Raw genomic sequence first — 21,433 nt, forward strand, 5'->3', positions numbered from 1 at the left:
AGGCCATTTAAACACAATGGCACTATCAGATTTTGCAAAAACAAAGTCCAAATAGGAGTTATGTACAGGTCAAACTTAATTTGGTGTGCACGAATGCTGTCAAAATCACTCTGAATGAAAATATTCTCTTGGACATCAAAACAAATGAATATTTTACCGTACTTTTGGTTTTTACCAATGTTTTACCATATTAAGATTTATGGAATTTTTTGATTTGAGAAAAACCACAGCATTAGAAAGTTGAAAATTGCACCAACCGCCGACAATCCAGTTTTTGGTCTTGAACTTGAGGGGGGGTTGACTTTTTTTCCTTTTGGAATTTGATTTTTTAACTATTTTTATTGGATTCAAATAGGGGGTATTTGCTTATTTATGAATAATATCTTAAGTAAATGTTTTTAAATAAGTGTTTGTCTTAGTTCCTGGCCTAAATAAGTGTCTATATACCAAGGTTTGCATAGATAGGTGTCTGTATACCAAGATTTTCCACCAAGATCTCAAGATCTGGAACTCATATAAAGGAGTTTGGGTCTAGATTCTCGAGATCTCGGTCGAGTTGTTGCACTTTTGCAACTCGTATGCCAACTCGTCTCGGTTTCTCGAAAAACCAAGAAACTCGCTGAGATCTTGCGAGTTCTCGAACTATGCGTGTATCTATATTTGGCGGAGTAGGCAAATGTACTCGTGAAGGAAATGATCTTTACATGGAAATGAAAGACTCTGGAGTACAATAATGCAGCCGTAAAGGACTTTCCAGTGAGCCAATTAAGTTGCCACTTGAGAGCTTAAACAACCATAACAGGCATCATTCGTCTTCGGAGGTTGTTCATGAAATCACTGATTCCATTCTGGAAGATGCGATGAATGGGAAAGACCAGGCAACTGGGCTGCCCACCACAACGCCTTGGGGAGGAGAGCAATGAGGCAAAATTCGTAAGCGATTTACTTGGTTCCAAAAGCATATCCAAATCGGGGATTTGAGAATCTGGCTTATCCACGAGAAGCCCTATGTTCACTGCGCTAAGGCATTCCGTTCCTCTCTTGCCTATCAGGGGATAGTCCCTTCATTTCACTTCTTAACGAAGCACACAGGGATCCGGACCAGAGGGAGATCGGTAATGGAAAGGGAAGCGGTGGTGGTTATTCAACAAGATCGATTGTTGCCTATGCGGGAAAGCTCAAACTAAATAAGATGTGACAAGGCCTGCCTGGAGGAATAAGAACCGCAGCTGTTGGGCCACCTTCTACGGCTCACACTTCAGACCCTCACTCGTATGAATTTCAAGGGCTGATTTCAGCTCCTGTTAATTGGCGAAGGCACTATGAAATAACTATTTGTCATGGGAGGGGCAGTTTTGGATAGAGTTGTTCAAGCCGTCACACAATCAGAGGCATAAGATAAGATAGTGACAGTCAAGTCCGAAACAAGAAGAAAACATTTGCTTACTTATGGACAAGTAAGGGAAATACAAAAGCAAATGAGAAATATCTTAAGAAAATAAGGCAAGTCAATGTGCTTAAGTCATTCAAAAGAATGTTGTACCGGCACTGGCGAAACCAATTATCATCCATCCACATAGCCGGAAGCTTGATCTACTCTCTCTAGTCATTGCCTCAGTCAGCTTCAAGGTGATCTGTCTATTGAACAAGAATCTCCCCCTTCTCCAACAATGCTCGGAACTTCATATTCGAAATAGATTCGATTTAATTATGGACTACCCTGTCAACTCGGCAACTACTCCTCCAATTGATGAACAACAGTGGTTCGGAGCACGCCCATCCTTCTTGCTATGCTATGAGGTTAGAGAGAGTAAAGTGGTGCTTGCAAGCGTTCACCTTACGATCTTTTCGAACTCTCTTTGTAACTTACTAGATGCTCGGGAAACAAAAAGATGTACAGCCGGTGCCATAAACCAGCTGTTGTCAGGATGGCCAGTAGGACAATGTAGTAAATGAATGTTCCTTGGAAAGGGCCGCTAAAATAAGTTCTCATTTAGGTAAAGGAAGTATGACCACCTTACCGATAGTGGAGAAATAATCAGGAGATGTTTCGGCTCCATAGGTGTTCAGTTGGAAGGTTGAAGACAACCTCATTTCGTGGGTTGTCTCTTTTAAAATCTTTATTTTTTTTTTATTTCCTTTCTTGCTCTCCCCTTTTATCCTTATCCCTCCTTATCCTTTAATTTATTTTCCTTTTGAGTTTATCCCCATTCTATAACTGCTAATTCCCTTTGTGTACTTATCCCTTTGTGTACTTACCCCTTTGTTTACCAATTGATCCCTTGCAAACTTCAATTTTTTACAGTTGCCATTATCTTTTAACCTTTGGTTAATATACACTTGGGTGGGCCCATAGCGACCCAAATTTAGTGTTTTTGAACCCCAGGATCGCATCAGGTGTTCATAATGTGTTACTTTCTGTTGAATTATGTACACCAGAATACCGTGGGGGTATTCTGGTCATTTTACAGTTGTATTTTTTACTTCTTTGTACCTCCTAGTTATGTCGACTGTACTAGGGGTACTTTGGTCATTAGTATGTAATCTCTCATATTATAAATACAATGTTTGGTTGATCATATTGATCATCCAAGCAATTACTCTGTAATTCAGGTCTGCTAACATGGCATCAGAGCAGGTTACGAATTAGGGCAGTCCCCTCTCCTTCCATTCTCTCTTTCCCCTCTCTTTCCCTTCAGTCTCGAGCTCTTCTTCCCCTCTCTTTCCCCTTGTTCTTCATCCTCCCACTAGGGCAGCACTGATGAGGTGATCTACAGATCCAGTTGCTGCCCTCCATCACCTCATTCATGTTATGAAAATTTTTTAGATCGATAGAAGCATGTACACTGCCTACAATATTTGAAGACTTCAAGTTTTTGGACTAATTCATCTACACTACCAAAGGATCTTTCCACATTATTGAAGCTCGTGAACTGCAGCAGATTTATATTGGACAATATTCTATCTCCTGCCATACTGCAGCTCCTCTCCCTGATCGATTTTGCTCTCCTCTTGGTTTTTTTTCAAAACCCTACAAATATCGATCTTGGCTTTGTGATTCTCTGTTGATACTGATTTTTTGAGTAATTCAGTACTCTTAGAAGCACACTCGATCAAAGTTTCAGCTCCTTCTGGTAGTTTTTTGTTTGCAATCTGCCCTCCATCGATTTCACCAAAATCAGGGTTTTTTTCAAAACCCTGAAATAGTCGATCTACAGGATTTCATTGTCAGTTGCTGCTGGTTTTTAGAGACAACTCTTCTTATATTTAAAGAGGTCTCCCCTCCAATTTTCAGCCCTTATCTTAGAGTTTTTATTGGGTTTCTCCTCACCACAGCCCCTCTCTACGATTTGGTTTTTTTTAGCTGCATAATGGGTGACTCTGAAGTCTCTACTAGCACTTCTGCTACTAATGGGTACAGTAGGAATGACACCCGTGATCTTCTTCCAAATCCTATCAAACTGGATGGGAGCAATTACATGATATGGTCTCGCTCTGCCTACTTTGCCATTACTGGTTGTGGGCTTACTGGCCATATTGATGGCACTACTGTTATGCCAACTAAAGCTGGGCCTTCTTTGAACAGGTGGATCTCCAATAATGGTATCCTCGTGTCTTATCTGATTGGCTCCATGCAATCAGACCTTGCAGGCGGATTTCTTCTTCTTGATAATGCTGCCCAGATATGTCGACTTCCATCTGGCCACGGTGCAGAAGAGTCCTGAGTTTTGACCGTGAATGGCTCTGGTTGCTCAAAAACTTCTCAGGGAACTCCATTTGTGACATTATTGGGAAGCTTGTTTTTGGCGCTGCGATTCATCATATCTGGCTGGAAAGAAACCTCAGGAGATGGACTTCCAACTCTAGATCTTTCGACGTGATTTGGAAAGCCATCTCTTCCGATGTCTCTTCCAAGCTCAGACACATCCGACAGAGACATTCCACTGACAACCGGAAGAACAGACATATTGTAAAATTTTGGGGCCTTGACATTGCCCTTTTGTGGCCTTCCTCCTCTGCGTAGGCTGGTTGCCGCCCCTTGCCCCCCCCCCTCCCTTCCTTTCTCCTCCCTTCTTCCTCTTCTTTCTTGTATATTGGTTCTCTTTCCCTACCCCCATTTGGGATTCGGTAATATATTCATTTACCAAAACAAAATGCTGCCCAGATATGGTCTGCCTGCAAGGAAACATATGGACAGCTTAGCAATGATACCCAGATTTATGAACTCCGGAAGAAGGTCCTTCATACCACTCAAGGGGAATTGACTATCTCCAAGTACTATGCTGCTCTTCACAGCCTTTGGCAACAGTTGGACCATTTTTCTGATTACCATCCTTCCACTCCTGATGATATTGCCTCTTACAAGAAGCATGTTAACAAGATACGGGTCTATGACTTCTTGGCTGGATTAAATGTGGATTATGATCAGATTAGAGTTCAAGTGTTGGGTCACTCTCCTTTTCCCACACTTGAACAATCCTATGCCTTGGTCTCCTCTGAAGAGAACTGTAGGGCTGCCATGCTCCATCCTCCACTTACTGAGAGATTAGCTCTCCAGACTGCTTCCACGACTGTTCCTATGACTGTTGGTTCCTCCCCTTCTGGTGATGGTTCTACCAAGGGCATTGTCACTCGTGAGCATTGTAATAAGCCCTACCACACCAAGGACAAATGTTGGAAACTTCACAGGAAACCAGCTGACTTTGAAGCCAAACGGGATGCCAAGAAGAAACCAAACAAGGCCCATCACTCTAAGTCTATTGCTACAGCCCCTACTACTGACACTGGCCTATCTCAGGAGGATCTACAAGCATTCCTATGTGTGCTCAAGTCTTCCGCTACTGCTGCCTCTACTACATCAGCTACTGCCAATTCACCTACTCTTTCAGGTTCAAACTATGCTCGGTCAGGTATTTCATTTGGTGGTCATTGTGCTTCAGTAGCTTCCCATCCTTGGATCATTGATTCTGGAGCTACAGATCACATGACCGGGTCCTCTAGCCTCTTCCATCGTTATTCTCCCACTTCTGGGAAAGACAAAGTCAAAGTAGCTGATGGTTCCCTTTCTTCCATCTCTGGAAAAGGAATCATCAACTGCACTTCCTCTCTTCCTTTTTCTTCTGTTTTGCATATTCCTAATTGTACTACTAACCTTCTTTCTATTAGTAGTATTACTCGTGATCTTAACTGCAAAGTAACTTTTTTTCCTTCCCATTGTATTTTTCAGGATCTGGCTTCTAGGAAGATAATTGGATTGGGTAAAGTGCATGGTGGCTTGTACCTGCTTGATGATGGTCATCTCACTCCACCCCCATTACCATCGCCACATTAGAACTCCTTAGTCTCTTCTGAAATTTACCAATGGCACTCTAGATTAGGTCATCCTCCATTAGGGATTTTAGCATCTTTATTTCCTACTTCGGTCAAAAAATGTGATAAGACCGATTTTTTTTGTGAGGCTTGTGTTCTGGCCAAACAGACACGTTTAACTTATTCCATTTCAAATAAAAGGAGTTCTTCACTTTTTCAATTGGTGCATTCTGATGTTTGGGGCCCTAGTCGTAAAACTTCACTTTCTGGTCATCGTTGGTTTGTTTCTTTTATTGATTGTCATTCCAGACACACATGGGTTTATCTTATGCACACCAAAAGTAAAAATTTTACCTGTTTTCAGCATTTTTCATAAAATGGTTCAAACTCAATTCCAGGCTACTTTCAAGGTTTTGATAAGTGATAATGGCACTGAGTATAGGGAAAATCAATTTCAAAAGTATTTTGCTGATCATGGGGTTGTTCACTAAACTAGTTGTGTTGATACCTCAGCCCAAAATGGTGTGGCTGAAAGGAAGAACCGACACTTGTTGGAAGTAGCCAGGGTGTTGATGTTTTCGCGCCGTGTTCCCTCCCAATATTGGAGGGATGCTGTTCTCACCACAACCTATCTTATTAATCAGTTGCCTTCCCGTGTTCTTGATTCCCGCAGTCCGGCTGACATTTTATATGGGAATTCCACCTTTACGGTTCCTCCCAAAGTGTTTGGTTGTGTGTGCTATGCCAGAGAAACGAACTCTCATGACAAACTTGAACCTCGTGGGCTGCGGTGTATTTTTTTGGGTTACTCTCCAATCTAGAAAAGTTATAAGTGTTACCATCCCCCTTCCCATTGTACTCTGGTCAGTATGGATGTGGTTTTTCATGAGAGTCTTTCCTATTATCCATCCCTACATCTTCAAGGGGAGAGTTCTAGTTCTAGTGAAGATGTGTTTGCGTTTCCTCCCCTTGAAGTTCCTCCTCTCCCATCTCCTTTGGCAGCTCCCCAGCCTTCTTCGGCTCCTATAGCTGCTGCCCCATCTCCTTTGGCTGCTGCCCAGCCTCCTTCGGCTGTTGCCCCTTCTTCCGAAGGGATTCCTTTACAAGGGGAGCTTGTAGAAGGTAATGGTGGTAATGTTCCTAGTCAGGGGGAGTTGACTCCAATCCAGAGAACCATCAGTGAATTTTAGAAGAGAATCGACAACTCCAATATCATCAAGTACAAAAAGAGATGCTCCAAAAGAGGGCAGCATCAATCCACTGTGGCACTAATACCTATCCAATTTCCGGCTCAGGATCCAGATCCTCCTCCTCCTGGTGAGACCTCTCCTTCCGACCTACCTATTGCTCATCGCAAAGGTACTAGGACTTGCACCCTGCATGTCATTTCTCGTTTTGTTTCTTATAGTTCTCTTTCTCTGTCTTTTCATGCATTTGTGTCCTCCTTCGGCTGTTGCCCCTTCTTCCGACTTCTTCCGAAGGGATTCCTTTACAAGGGGAGCTTGTAGAAAGTAATGGTGGTGATGTTCGTAGTCAGGGGGAGTTTACTCCAGTCCAGAGAACCATCAGTGAATTTCAAAAGAGAATCGACAACTCCAATATCATCACCTACAAAAAAAGATGCTCCAAAAGAGGGCAGCATCAATCCACTGTGGCACTAATACCTATCCAATTGCCGGCTCAGGATCCAGATCCTCCTCCTCCTGGTGAGACCTCTCCTTCCGACCTACCTATTGCTCAACGCAAAGGTACTAGGACTTGCACCCTGCATGTCATTTCTCGCTTTGTTTCTTATAGTTCTCTTTCTCTGTCTTTTCATGCATTTGTGTCCTCTCTTTCTTCTGTTTCTATATACAGATGGAAAGTGAAAGGCAGCTATGTTGGAAGAAAATAGAGCATTGAAAAAAAATAATACTTGGGATCTTGTTGCCCTTCCTCCAGGGAAAAAACCAGTGGAATGTAAGTGGGTGTTTGTGGTCAAACAAAAGGTTGATGGGACTGTGGATCGATATAAGGCACGTCTGGTTGCAAAAGGCTTCACTCAAACATATGGAATTGACTACCAAGAGACATTTGCTCCTGTTGCAAAGTTGAATACAGTTCGGGTTTTGCTATCTTATGCAGTCAATCTTGGATGGGATCTACAATAGCTGGATGTGAAGAATGCCTTCCGAAATGGAGAACTTGGTGAGGAGGTGTACATGGATATTCCACCAGGGTTTTCTTGTGACAGTAATTAAGGGAAAGTGTGCAAATTGAAGAGAGCACTTTATGGGATGAAGCAATCACCTCGAGTGTGGTTTGGTCGATTTCACAAGGCCATGATTTCTGTGGGCTATAAGCAGAGTAATGTTGATCACACTCTTTATAAAGAGGGCTAGTGAAAAACTCCCTGTTCTTATAGTCTATGTGGATGACATTGTGATTACTGGCAACGATGGTGATGAGATCAGCCGGTTGAAGAAGTTTCTTGGGCAAGAGTTTGAGATTAAAGATCTAGGGAAGCTACGGTACTTTCTTGGGATTGAGATTGCCAGATCTTCTAAAGGCATCTTTCTCTCCCAAAGGAAGTATTTCCTAGATTGTTGGCTGAAACTGGTTTGTTAGGGTGTCACCCTTCAGATACCCCTATGGAGACTACTGTCCGTCTCAAAGAAGAGGGTGAACCTGTTGATAAAGACTAGTACCAAAGACTAGTGGGGAAGCTAATTTATCTCTCACACACACGTCCAGACGTTGCTGCTATTGTGAGTACTGTGAGTCAGTTCATGTATGACCCCTATTCTTCTCATATGGAGGTTGTTCTTCGAATTCTTCACTACTTGAAGTCAGCCCCTAGAAAAGACATTCTTCTCTCCTCATGGTCACCTACAGGTAGAGGCATATACCGATGCTGACTGGGCTGGTTTTGCAGATCAGAAGTCTATCTCTGGGTACTGTTCTTTTGTAGGAGGCAATCTTGTTACTTGGCGTAGCAAGAAGCAGAATATGGTGGCTCATTCTAGTACTGAAGCAGAGTTTCGAGCTATGGCACAAGGCATTTGTGAGTTACTTTGGCTGAAAGGCTTGCTACAAGACCTTGGTGTTCCTGTTCATCTTCCTATGATGTTGTACTGCGACAACAAAGCTGCAATCAGCATTGCACACAACCCGGTACAGCATAATCGCATCAAGCATGTTGAAGTGGACAAGCATTTCATCAAGGAAAAATTGGAAGAAGGGTTGATTTGTGTTCCCTTTGTGAAGTCTACTGATCAGGTTGCTGATATTTTCACCAAGGGATTGTCTGGGAAATTGTTCTATCCTAATATAGTCAAGTTGGGCATGATTGACATATTTGCTCCAACTTGAGGGGGAGTATTGAATTGTGTACACCAGAATACCGTGGGGGTATTCTGGTCATTTTACAGTTGTATTTTTTACTTCTTTGTACCTCCTAGTTATGTCGGCTGTACTAGGGGTACTTTGGTCATTAGAATATAATCTCTCATATTATAAATACAATGCTTGGTTGATCATATTGATCATCCAAGCAATTACTCTCTAATTCAGGTCTGCTAACACTTTCAGACATGGTCACATGGATTGGATTCGGCAGTTTAATGCTTTTTCAGGCCTTGCAGGGATTGGAGATTCAGAGAGAGCCTAGCCCTTACGAGCATACAAGGCTGTCATCTTAGCTTTCAGAGCTTCTCAGAGTCGCTAATTGTGGTCACAGAATGGTTCTTCAAGGGGAGAGCACTAAGCCCTGCAGGCTTTCCATATTATTAGGTGAATTATCAACCTGCCTCCTCTCTAAACATCTCGTTCAAGGGAAGTCAGAGATCCATCCAAAAGATTAGCAGATAAGTAATGACTATACCATGGTGGTTTGTTAATCCATGGAGATCTGCCATTGATTTGAAAGAGAAAGTGGATTATGAATATATTAGTCTCCCTATCTTATGTGCATGATATACATTATTATCTGGGTCTATATGGTTTTCCCATCAGAAATTGTATCTTAGGCAACAAAACAGAAGATCTGATGCTCAAAAAGGCACCAAGAAACTTGACGCTCTTGTTCTTGGTGGACCTTAACCTGTCATAGTAAGCATGCATACCAGAATAACTCACTTGGGCCGCCCTGTGCATCAGCCCAGTCTTAGTTTTGGGCTAAATTTCCCTTTTTAGTTCATTCTGACAGTTGGAGAGCCATTTTGTACAGCCTTGTTTTCTTGGCTGTTGATTCTTGGGCTAGTGATTTTTGCTTCCCTTCGTCAGGCTGTTCAACTTATTGTAGTATTTTGTTCTCATTGGCTTCTGCATAATATTGCACTATTGAAGATTAACCTAGCATATGATGGCCATCCTACCTGACTTGAGATAAAATATATCGCTTCAGAAAGTACAGAAGCTGATTAACCTGTGGAATGAGACTCTTCAGATGCACTTCCCAAATTTCTTCCCCATGTGTAGTCCATGCAGCGACATTTCCATGTGTATCAGTTGTCACCAGTTCAATCTTTCCGTCATCATTGATATCTGCAGCAACTACAGATCCCTGAATTTCAGCCATCTCAAGGGGAAACTTCTCTCTCACCTTACCTGATAGAACTTACCAGTGTCAGGCCCAAACCACTACATAAAGCAAAGCTTGATAAATTGATCTAAACATTAAGTTCTTAATGTAATTTTACTATTTCAGAGTGTTAACTTTAAGTTCATGATTATCCAAAAAAATAAGAAAAGCTTCACCTACAAAGATGACCTATTCTCACACATCAATCCTGTTCAATTATTCAATAATGCCCTCGTATAACATTCTCTCCACATGCTAAATAGACACATTATTGGATCAATTGTAGTCAGTGGACTCCCATAGTAGATGATGGTCTTTCAGGTTCCAGTAACCCAATCCTTAACTATCATAACATGGCTGAACTTATAGAATCCTAATCCAGCCAACTAAAACACTTACGGCTCCGTTTGTTTCGGTGTAAAATTTTACAATTGAAAATTTACATGTAAAATTTTACATATTAAAAAAATTTCCAACGTTTGTTTATAAGAGATGAAATATGATGTAAAAATGTTCAATATGATTACTCATGTTATAACCTTGTTGTAACTATTGGTTCAGTTATTTTATCAAACATCCGATATGCAACTTATAATCAGACATGGAGACACCTTAATACACATGACACGGGACTTCCACCTCCACACAACAGTGTTGTGGGTGAAAGTGAATCGACAATTGGTAGAAGAAAATGACATTAATCAAAAAGAGAGAGAGAGAGAGAGAGAGAGAGAGAGAGAGAAGGCATATCTTCTCAAATGGTGAAAATTCTAACATTCACAGATATTTTGGACAGCGAAAGCTATCTAGGAAGACATGAGAAACAGTAACAGATCCAAAATCTCTAATCTCCTCGCCAATTGGCTCAATGAATCCTGTGGTATTGTCTCTTTCTCAATCCTCGAGCACCCAAAGTTCTTGCAAGTTTAGCAGAGAAATTAGGAGAATCAGCACCATTAAATGGTTAATCTCTCTTGTCAGCTTCAGGGGTTTATTAGCCTCATCAAGGACTTTAGCAGAGAGATTCCACTCTTCAAAACCATTATTGTCAATTGCGTGAAGCTGGCTAATTTCTTCAACTCCGAGTGCCAAGTTCGGAACAATATCCAGAAAGTACCAATTGCAGGAGCTTGATCACGCTGGGTTGCTAACCTCTACCGTGTGATTTATCGGAGGCCAGATGGTGAAATGATTCACCGCCAGCAGAACCTCGACCTTGCCCTCCAGATTTTCGACCATACTGGCGAGTTCCACTCGGGATTTTCCATAACTACAACACCTACGCCATCATCGAAAAGCTCGCCTGTGCTCGAGCCTTCCACCCTTGGAAACCCTTCTGGCCTCCAACGTTCACAGATCAAATGCAGCAAGAACCTCTTCGTTACGGTGAGGAGAAGTGTGTATAACGATCAAGTTCGATGTTGAACGATCCTAGAAGTATGTTCAAGCCTCTATCTGCCTTTTTCTCTGTTTCTCAAAACTGTCGAGCAACCACTTGAGCTTAAGCCCCGAGCCATTTGCGGGGAAAATTTTACGACTAAATTTGCCGTAAATTTGTCAGCCTCTTTTCAGGAAAACAAGAGGGTCCATGGAAAATTTTCAAACAATGAAACAAGCAACAGAAAATCTAACTATACGGTAAAATTTGTTTTACCGACTTTTACGCCGAAAAAAAACGGAGCCTTAATAACAATTACTTGCAACTTAAATTGAACCACATAGAACGGATTCAATTGAACTAACCCAAAACAACTTAAAAATAAACTAAGACCTAATAATAGCAATCCTGTATGCAGCCTTAATACCCATAGTTTAGGCCCAACCCAAGGCTTATTTCCATTAAAATAAGCCCCTTTTGGTGATGTATCTGCATCACAGAGATTATCAGGAGGGACAAAGAATTGTATTGGCAGCACTTGCAAAAGCAGCTTTGGTAAGATGAAAATTTTAAATAATCTTTTTTACGTGTTGACAGTTTCTTTTTCATTCTTTCAAATAGGGGATCCCAAACACTTCTTTGAGCATAAGATACACCAAAAGAATTCCGAACGGAGTCGAAGAGTGACTACTCTACATCGAAGACTACAAAAAAGCTGGTCCCGGTCCAGCACCTCATCTACCAGAATCAGCTACCTTTAGCAAAATTAACTTTCAAGCCTGAAACCCTTCAAAACAAAACTAAATGCATCCCAAATACCTAAGCTGCATGTGAGAAGCTCTAGAAAAACTAAAATACCATCCTTAGACTCCAAATGAAACATACAAAGTATTACTCACTGCCTTTAATATCACTCTGCCCAACTTTCCCACAGCTAGCAAGAACAGGAAAGCCGAAATGGATTTCATGACAGAGACCTCTAGAGATTCCAAAGAAATTCTCCAGTACTCCATCCACAATCACTTAGAAGCAAGGTTTGAAATCTAAAATTTCAAACCTATTTCGATTTCTATCGAAACCGAAATATTTCAGGGAATTTTGATCCATTTCGCAAATTTCATTCCATTTTTTACAATGCAATTTCAAGTCATTTGGTTTCAATTTCAGTTGAAACCGAAATATTTAGCGAAATTTTGGTTGAAACTGCTGAGAAGTCAGCCAAAGAATAGCATATCTCTATTCATTTCCTCCATCTCATTCTGAAACACATTCTTCTCATCCCAGTTTGTAAAAATTCTCAGTTCAAATGGTTGTAAGCCTTTTCAATATTAAGCTTTGAAACCACACCCAGGTTTCCACTTCTAATCCTTGAGTTCACCAGCTCATTAGCAATAAGAAACCCCATCAATACTCAAGTTTTTCCTTTAATCATTATATATAATACGCATATAGAAAATTATTTCTAGCTCCTAATAGATTAAAAGTATTGATACAATCGAAGGTAAAATCAGCAGTCCAATATCTCTCCAATGCATGTTTAACATGGCAAATGAGCACTTATTTGTGAGCTGAGAGAACCGAAACCCTATCCCCCTTCTATCTTCCTTCCTATCTTCTTCTCCTACCTCCAATCAACTCCCTGCTGTTATTGCTGCTGTGAGGATCCAACCTACTATTGCTGCTAATTCTGTGAAGGCCTAGTATCATCCCTAATCATCAGCAAACATTGTCGTTGATGTTTACACAACAGAATTGAAGATCTACTGCTCCTGCGATTCAGTTTCTGCTTCAACTTGTTGCCGCAACTTGTGAAGATCGTATCTCTGCAACCAGTGGTCAGAACTAGCAGAGATTTGGAGGGCTTTTCACTGCTGCCTAGACCTTCACTCGATCCCAGTTTGACACTCTACTTCTGGCTGGTTTGGTCTGTAGCGCTTACCTTCAATTTTTTAAGCCTACCATCTATTTTCAAGTCCAACTCAGATCTCAATATCCAGCCATCAGAATTGGCCCCAACTTGGAGCAAGTGTTCACCCCACCAAGGATAGCACTCAATCAATGTTGGAGTCCATTCCCAGTGCTGGTTTGTTCAGAATTGCTTACTTTCTAATTTCAGCATTTCTTTCTATTTTGAGTTGTGGGTTTATCTTGGGGCTAGGTTATCCCTAATCTAGTCTTACATTATTGGGGAAGCACTTCTTGGCGTGGTGGTGGCTGCCAGTGCAGTAAGGCACTGGTCTAAGTCCTAGGGATCCCCCTGATGTAGATTGAAGCATGAAGAAGACCAAGGAAAAAAATTTACTGTTCATGCAACACTGTGATTTGGAGGCTGATATGGACTGCTGGCTTAGAGGAGTTGATTTTTGGTGTTATTTTTATTATTAGACACTTATTTAGTTTCCTATTTGAGTTGTAATCCTAATTGGGAATCCTAGTTAGAGTCTAGTTTCTATTTTATAGGTTTTATTAATTAGTTTCTTAGATTAGGAATGGGTTGCTTTGTAATTGAGTTGTCATAAATAAGTATGCGCCTGAACAGAAAAGAGACAAAGATTGAAGAGAAAAGAGCTGTTGATGAAGCTGTGAGATGCGGCAACGGTGAGATACCGTGGGTGAGAGGATGATGGGCTGAGATAGCTGATCCTACCCCCTCCCTTCTACATCCCTTTCTTCTAATTTTTCTTATCCTTTTATGAACTCGTTCATATGTAAACAGAAAATAGCAATAAAAGAGTTTTAGTCATTTAATTGTGTTCCTTAATTGTATTGGTCCTATTGCAATCGATCTCCCGCTGGTTTCCCTGGTTCGAGGTCGATTTTGCTTCAAACCCCCCCCCCCCCCAAATCGGATATTAGACATCTTTATTCCCCCCCCCTCCACCCTTATCCCCCTCCTCCTCCCCCCACCCATCTTGGCCGCCCCTCCTCTTGGAGCCGGGACGCCATCCTGGCTGCCCTCTTGGGCTGTCACCCCTAGTAGCCTATTGGCCCTCGGTAGGATCTGACCAAAAAAATCCAGGACTTTCTGTTACCACAACGCAGAAACCCACAGGTGGATCTGCAACCATAGGACCATGCTCATAGGATTGGTCAAAAGAAGAAGTTCAAGTGTTCAGGTTTTGTACAGAGGTTCAGTTTTCACCCCCTTTTCCTTGAGTTTTACATATAATGCTTATAAATAAATATATGTATAAATATATATATATAGACACCCCTCCACCGCCTTGGGTAGCCTTGGTTCTGTTGAGATGGGCTACTTTACCCGATAGGGGTAATTTAGTCTCATTGTTTTAGTTATTTTAAGTTTTAGTTTTTTCTTCTTTCCTGTTTTTTCCCTCCTATCCGATCTCTATTTGGGATTCCTAATTGTAGTGGGAATTCCTAATAGAAATAGGATTGGGGGGGATTCATACTTTGATTGTACTTTGAGATTATTATAAATAAGGGGTTGGATGATCAATTTAGATCATTCAAGCATTAATATTCTGTTGCTTACATGGTATCAGAGCCACCTCTGATCTGAAGAGCAGCCCTCTCGATTTTCTGGTTTTTCTTCTCCAACTCTCTCGGCTACAGGTTCTCTCCTTCTCCAACAGTCTCGGCTACTAGTTCTCTCCTTCTCCACCACTCTCGGACTCTCCATCTCATATAGGGCAGGAACTTTGAGGTGAATCCAATGAAGATATAGTTGCTGCCCTCAATGACACCTCACTGAAGATTGAAGACAACTGGTGTGACCTAATTCTGCCGGCAGATTCCCTCCATCTTTAGAGATCAAGCTACTTCTTCAACTACAGTTTGACTTCTGGTTCTTTGGAGATTGATTCCTGCCATTATTGGTCTACACCATTCCCTGATAGAAGACTGCAGCTTTGGATCAAACCTAATTCAGATTCCAAACTTGCGATTTTTCTGTAAATTTGTTTTTTCCCTAAATTTAGGGTTTCTTATTAGCTCATCCGAAGGAGCTAATTTTTGGAGGACTTCTTCCCCACTACTAGAGGAGCACTCGATCTGTTTTTCAGCCTATTCTGACGGCTGAAATATACTTCAGACTTGATTCAGTTTTTGAAGATCTGTTTTTTTCAAATTTGTGGATTGATTTCTGCCTGGCTGAATTATGGGTGATTCAGAGATGACTATTGCTACTTCTGGAGGGGATGGTCAGACTAGGAATGACTTCCTTCCCTATGCTGCTGCCATTATGCTTGATGGTACGAATTATTTAATTTGGGCCAGATCACTATCCTTGACCGTGGCTAGTAGGGGACTCACTGGCCATCTTACTGGCACCACCAAACAGCCTACTGAAGAAGGTGTTGCCCGTACTAAATGGGCTACCAACGATGCTATGGTGATGTCATTTGTTTTAAATTCTATGACCACTGATCTTTCTAGTCAATATCTCCTCCTTGACACTGCTACTCAGATATGGACTGCTGTCAAGGGAACTTATGGTCGATCAGGAAGTGGTGCTCAGGTTTATGAAATCAGGAAGACACTTCAAAATACTACTCAGAAGGAGATGTCTATCACTAAATACTATGCTGCCCTCAAGTGTTTATGGCAGCAATTGGATCATTATGCTAGGTTTCAACCTACTATTACTGCTGACATTACTGCCTATCATTCTTATGTTGATCAGTTTCGAGTCTATGATTTCCTGGCTGGCTTCAATGATGATTATGACCCTATCCGGGTGCAAGTCCTTGGTCGGGTTCCTTTCCCCACTTTAGAGGAGACTTTTTCTTATGTTCACAATGAAGAGACACGAAGGGCTGCCATGATGATTACTCCCAAAGTTGAAAGATCAGCCTTACAAACTGCTGGCTCCACCCCTGTTACTTTTTCTGACAGTGTTGCTGCTACTACTACTACTACCAAAGAGCCCTGTGAAGTGTGAGCATTGTCACAAAACATATCACACTAAGGCTCAGTGTTGGAAATTACATGGGAAGCCTGCTGATTTTGAGGCCAAACGTGGTCATGCCAAGTCTAAAAACAAAGCCAATCACACTGAAAGTGTAGCTCCAACTCCCACTACCGACATCGGTTTCTCCCAGGAAGAACTCCAGGCTCTAAGTCGTATGTTGAACACATCCGCTGCCTCTACTACATCTGCTGCCAATTCAGGTTCCTTCTTTGCCCGTACAGGTATTTCCTTTGCTAGTCATTGTGCATCAGTAGTTTCCACTCCATGGATCATAGACTCCGGGGCTACTGATCACATGACAGGTTCTTCCAGCCTTTTTAATACATATTCTCCTGCTTCTGGTAAGGATAAAGTTAAAGTTGCTGATGGGTCCCTCTCCTCTATCTCAGGGAAAGGATCCATTGGTTGTTCTCCTTCCCTTACACTGTCGTCTGTGTTGCATATTTCAAAATTTACAACTAACCTCCTTTCCATTAGCAGTATCACCAAATCCTTGGATTGTAAAGTGACTTTTTTTCCCAATCACTGTGTTTTTCAAGAACTGGACTCGGGGAAGACGATTGGATTGGGTAAAATGCATGGCGGATTGTACCTGCTTGATGGAGATCCTACACCTACCCAGGTTTTACCTTTTGCATCTTTCTCTTCTGAATTACACAAATGGCACTCTAGGCTAGGCCATCCCCCTTTAGGTATTTTATCAACTTTATTTCCAGCATTAGTTAAAGACTGTACTAAGGAAGACTTTTTTTGTGAGCTTTGTGTCTTGGCTAAACAGACACGTTCAAATTACCCTATTTCTAATCAAATATCCTCTTCCTTATTTCATGCTGTTCATTCTGATGTATGGGGTCCTAGTAGGAAAGCTTCCCTTTCTGGACATCGGTGGTATGTCACTTTTATTGACTGCTATTCTAGGTTCACTTGGGTCTACCTTATGCACACAAAAAATGAAGTTTTTTCCTGTTTTCAGCACTTTCATCAGTTGGTTAAGACCCAATTTAATGCCACTCTTCAAATTTTGAGGAGTGACAATGGGACAGAGTATATGGAATGTCAGTTCCAAAAATACCTTACTACCCATGGCATCCTCCATCAGACCAGCTATGTCGACACTCCAACCCAAAACTGGTGTGGCTGAGAAAAAAAACCGCCACCTCTTGGAGGTGGCTAGAGCTCTTCTATTTGCTCGCCATGTCCCTTCCCTTTATTGGGGGGATGCTGTCCTTACTGCAGCTTATTTAATTAATAGGCTGCCCAGTTGGGTTCTTAATTCTAAAGCTCCTATTGAGCTATTACTTGGCTCTTCTTCCTTTATAGTACCACATAAGGTTTTTGGCTGCGTTTGTTATGCCAGGGATACAAGGTCCCCTGGTAAACTTGAACCCCGTAGTCTCCGCCACATTTTCTAGGGTTACTCTGCTACACAGAAAGGGTAAAATTGTTATTACCCTCCATCCCGCCGGACTTTTGTCAGCATGGATGTTGTCTTTCATGAAAGTGTTCCATATTATGTGTCCCCACCTCTTCAGGGGGAGAGTGTTAGTGAAGATGTGCTGACTATTGACTCTCCACCTCCACTACAGTCTGCTACCACGAGTCTGAACCAGTTCGGCCGGCCCCTAGTACTCCCCCTGAGTCAGGGGGAGAGGTTTCTATACAGGGGGAGACTATCCCTATTCAGGGGGAGCAATCTACCCCGGTCCAGACTCCTATCCAGAGGACTATTAGTGAATTTCAGCAGAGGACTGATGACAGTACTGTGAAGACCTATGTAAAGAAACATAAGCAGGTTCAATCAACTGTTGCTCCAGTGCCCATCCAATTGCCAAACCCGGATCCAGAACCTGCCTCTCCATCTGGTAATGTTCCTTCTCCTGAATTACCTATTGCTCTTCGCAAAGGTGTCAGGACTTGCACTCAGCATCCTATATCTCATGTTGTTTCTTATAACTCCCTTTCCCCATCCTTTCGTGCGTTTGTTTCCTCTCTTTCTTCTGTTTGTATTCTTAACAATTGGCAGGAAGCTCTATCAGATGGAAAGTGGAAAGCAGCTATGATGGAAGAAATGGAAGCCTTGAAGAAAAATAACACATGGGAGCTTGTGGTTCTTCCACCTGGGAAGAAAACCGTTGGATGTAAATGGGTGTTTGTGATAAAACAGAAGGTGGATGGTACTGTGGATAGGTATAAGGCACAACTCGTGGCCAAGGGGTTCACTCAGATATACGGCATTGATTACCAGGAAACTTTTGTACCTGTTGCAAAGTTAAATACTGTTCATGTGTTATTATCTTGTGTAGTCAACCTTGGATGGGATTTGCAGCAACTAGATGTAAAAATGTCTTCCTAAATGGAGCACTGGATAAGGAGGTGTATATGGACATACCACCAGGGTTCTCTTGCGACAGAAATCAAGGAAAAGTGTGTAGGCTGAGGCGTGCACTATATGGGCTGAAGCAGTCACCGCGAGCATGGTTTGGCCGGTTCCATAAGGCCATTATTTCTGTGGGCTATAAGCAGAATAATGCTGATCATACACTCTTTATAAAGAGAGCTGGTGAAAAACTCACTGTTCTTATAGTCTACGTTGATGACATAGTGGTTACTGGCAATGATGGTGATGAGATCAGACGGTTGAAGACCTTCCTTGGACAAGAATTTGAGATTAAAGATCTAGGGAAACTACGGTACTTTCTTGGGATTAAAGTGGCCAGATCTGCTAAAGGCATTTTTCTCTCCCAAAGGAAGTATGTCCTAGACTTATTGGCTGAAACCGGGTTGTTAGGCTGCCATCCTTCAGATACTCCTATGGATCCTACTGTTCGACTCAAGGAAAAAGAGCGTGAGCCTGTTGATAAAGGCCGGTACCAAAGACTTGTAGGGAAGCTGATTTATCTCTCACACACTCGTCCTGACATTACTGTCGCCGTGAGTACTGTGAGCCAGTTTATGCATGATCCCTACTCTTCTCATATGGAGGTTGTACTTCGTATCTTACACTATTTGAAGTCAACTACTGGAAAAGAAATTCTTCTGTCTGCACATGGTCACCTACGGATAGAAGCATACACTGATGCTGATTGGGCTGGTTCTGCGGATCGCAAGTCTATTTCTGGGTATTGCTCCTTTGTAGGTGGAAATCTTGTTACATGGAGTAGCAAGAAGCAAAATGTAGTTGCTCGTTCTAGTGCCGCAGCTGAGTTTCGGGCTATGGCACAAGGTATTTGTGAGTTACTCTGGCTTAAAGGTTTGCTACAAGATCTTGGTATTCCTATTCGTCTTCCTATGATGTTGTACTGCGACAACAAGGTTGCGATCAGCATAGCACACAACCCAGTACAGCATGATTGTACCAAGCATGTTGAAGTGGATGGGCATTTCATCAAAGAAAAGTTAGAAGATGGGCTGATTTGTATTCCCTTTGTGACATCTACTGATCAACTTGCTGATATCTTCACCAAGGGATTGTCTGGGAAATTGTCCCATCCCAATCTAGTCAAGTTGGGCATGATCGACATCTTTGCTCCAACTTGAGGGGGAGTGTTGAGATGGGCTACTTTACCCGATAGGGGTAATTTAGTCTTATTGTTTTAGTTATTTTATGTTTTAGTTTTTTCTTCTTTTCTGTTTTTTCCCTCCTATCCGATCTCTATTTGGGATTCCTAATTGTAGTGGGAATTCCTAATAGGAATAGGATTGGGGGGGATTCACACTTTGATTGTACTTTGAGATTATTATAAATCCTGGCTGGATGATCAATTTAGATCATTCAAGCATTAATATTCACTGCTGCTTACAAGTTCCTTGACAACTATGTGTAGATTGGTATAGAAAAATGCAAGCTCTGTTAGGAGCCAAGGTGATTGCATGCAACAACAACAACTCAGCCTTATCCCAACTATATGGGGTCAGCTACATGGATCCTTGCCCTCCAATCAGCTCTATTCGAGGTCATACTTGATACAAGGTGATTGCATGCAAGAGCAGGCAATCATTGAAGGTCTAGAGATGTCTTCATTCCACAAATGGTCTGGATGATGGAAAAACCAGTAAGCAGCAAACGGGGCTTCGTCAAGTCAAGCAGCACTCCGCTTGATCTAATTGTCGAGGGGCAACAGCTTTGGTAAGTAATATCTCCCTTCTAGCTTTGCAGGCCTGAAAATAATTTCATCTCAAAAGAACTAGATCTCTTATTTCAGTTAGGAATGCCTCTTTCCTGTAGAGGATGTCAAGGTCAGGATACCAGACAGCATATGTATCAAGGTCCTTATCCCATAATGTACTTGTTTTTGTTTTAAAGGGGATAGTATGCCCTCACCCAGTTTAGATTGCACACCACCGTTCTTCTCGTATGAAAATGAGATAGAGAAAACAATTACTGAAATTGGCATAGTACTGTTAACAACCATGGGATAACTGATTTTAGAGTTTAGGAAGTACAGCTCACAAGCATTCGTTAAACTGATTGGTAATGAAACTACAATACCACATGATTCTTCAAATGTACAATGACACAAAGTGAGAAAAAGTACGCAGCATTGGGGATTACCGTGATGATCCAGAGCATAAAACAAGCCATAAGAAGTTCCAACAAGAATGTCCAAATTCCCATCCCCATCCAAATCAATCACAGTTGGAGAAGAATATATGTAAGAACGGAAGTTTCCAGCATCAGTACTCAGATCTAGCTCTGTTGTCCACTTAACTTGTCTTGTATCAAGATTGAAAACCACAATAGAGCTGGCCACATATTTTCCAATATCAATACCACCCAATTCTTTTAAATGCTCCGGATTGTCATAGTACCTGTTATCTTATGACCCAACCAATTAATTCAATATCAGTTGAGACAAAAAGTGTGATCAAGATTTATGGTCATTAACAATATCACTATACAAGCAAAGGCTCAAAGAGACTTGCAGCATTAAATGACCTAAGAATTTAAAAAGGAAAATTTTAATACAACTTAATAGTGTGCAAGAACAAGACACATCTGCTGCTAATATCAACATCAAGCAACTTACTTACAAATAAGCAGCAAGCATGGATGGTGGATACAGACAGCAAAATATATGCAATTTGCAATTAATGGCATCCAATCACTCATCCAAGAAACTATTATTCATGACAAAAGAAGTAAGACCTAAAGGTTTCCAAATTCCAAGCAGTCCTATAATGTATGGCTAGAAGACTAGCACCTCTCTGCTACAACCCTAGACATCACATCCACAGGGCCCACACATGGTAC

The 21,433-nt window shown here is 41.7% G+C and overlaps 1 protein-coding gene across 2 annotated transcripts in view; it reads right to left on the reverse strand.

Annotated features, from left to right (window-relative positions):
- LOC122652509 (protein DEFECTIVE IN EXINE FORMATION 1-like) overlaps window positions 1-21,433 on the reverse strand; it is a 35,948-nt gene that overhangs the window by 4,489 nt on the left and 10,026 nt on the right. For both annotated transcript variants that reach the window (XM_043846269.1, XM_043846270.1), the window contains 2 exons: window positions 20,735-20,991; window positions 9,716-9,897 (listed from right to left, as the gene is read on the reverse strand). In XM_043846269.1, the coding sequence (XP_043702204.1) occupies window positions 9,716-9,897; window positions 20,735-20,991 (439 nt within the window). The remainder of the gene's footprint in view (window positions 1-9,715; window positions 9,898-20,734; window positions 20,992-21,433) is intronic.

This window comes from Telopea speciosissima, chromosome 2 (genome assembly GCF_018873765.1).
Source record: "Telopea speciosissima isolate NSW1024214 ecotype Mountain lineage chromosome 2, Tspe_v1, whole genome shotgun sequence".
NCBI lineage: Eukaryota > Viridiplantae > Streptophyta > Magnoliopsida > Proteales > Proteaceae > Telopea > Telopea speciosissima.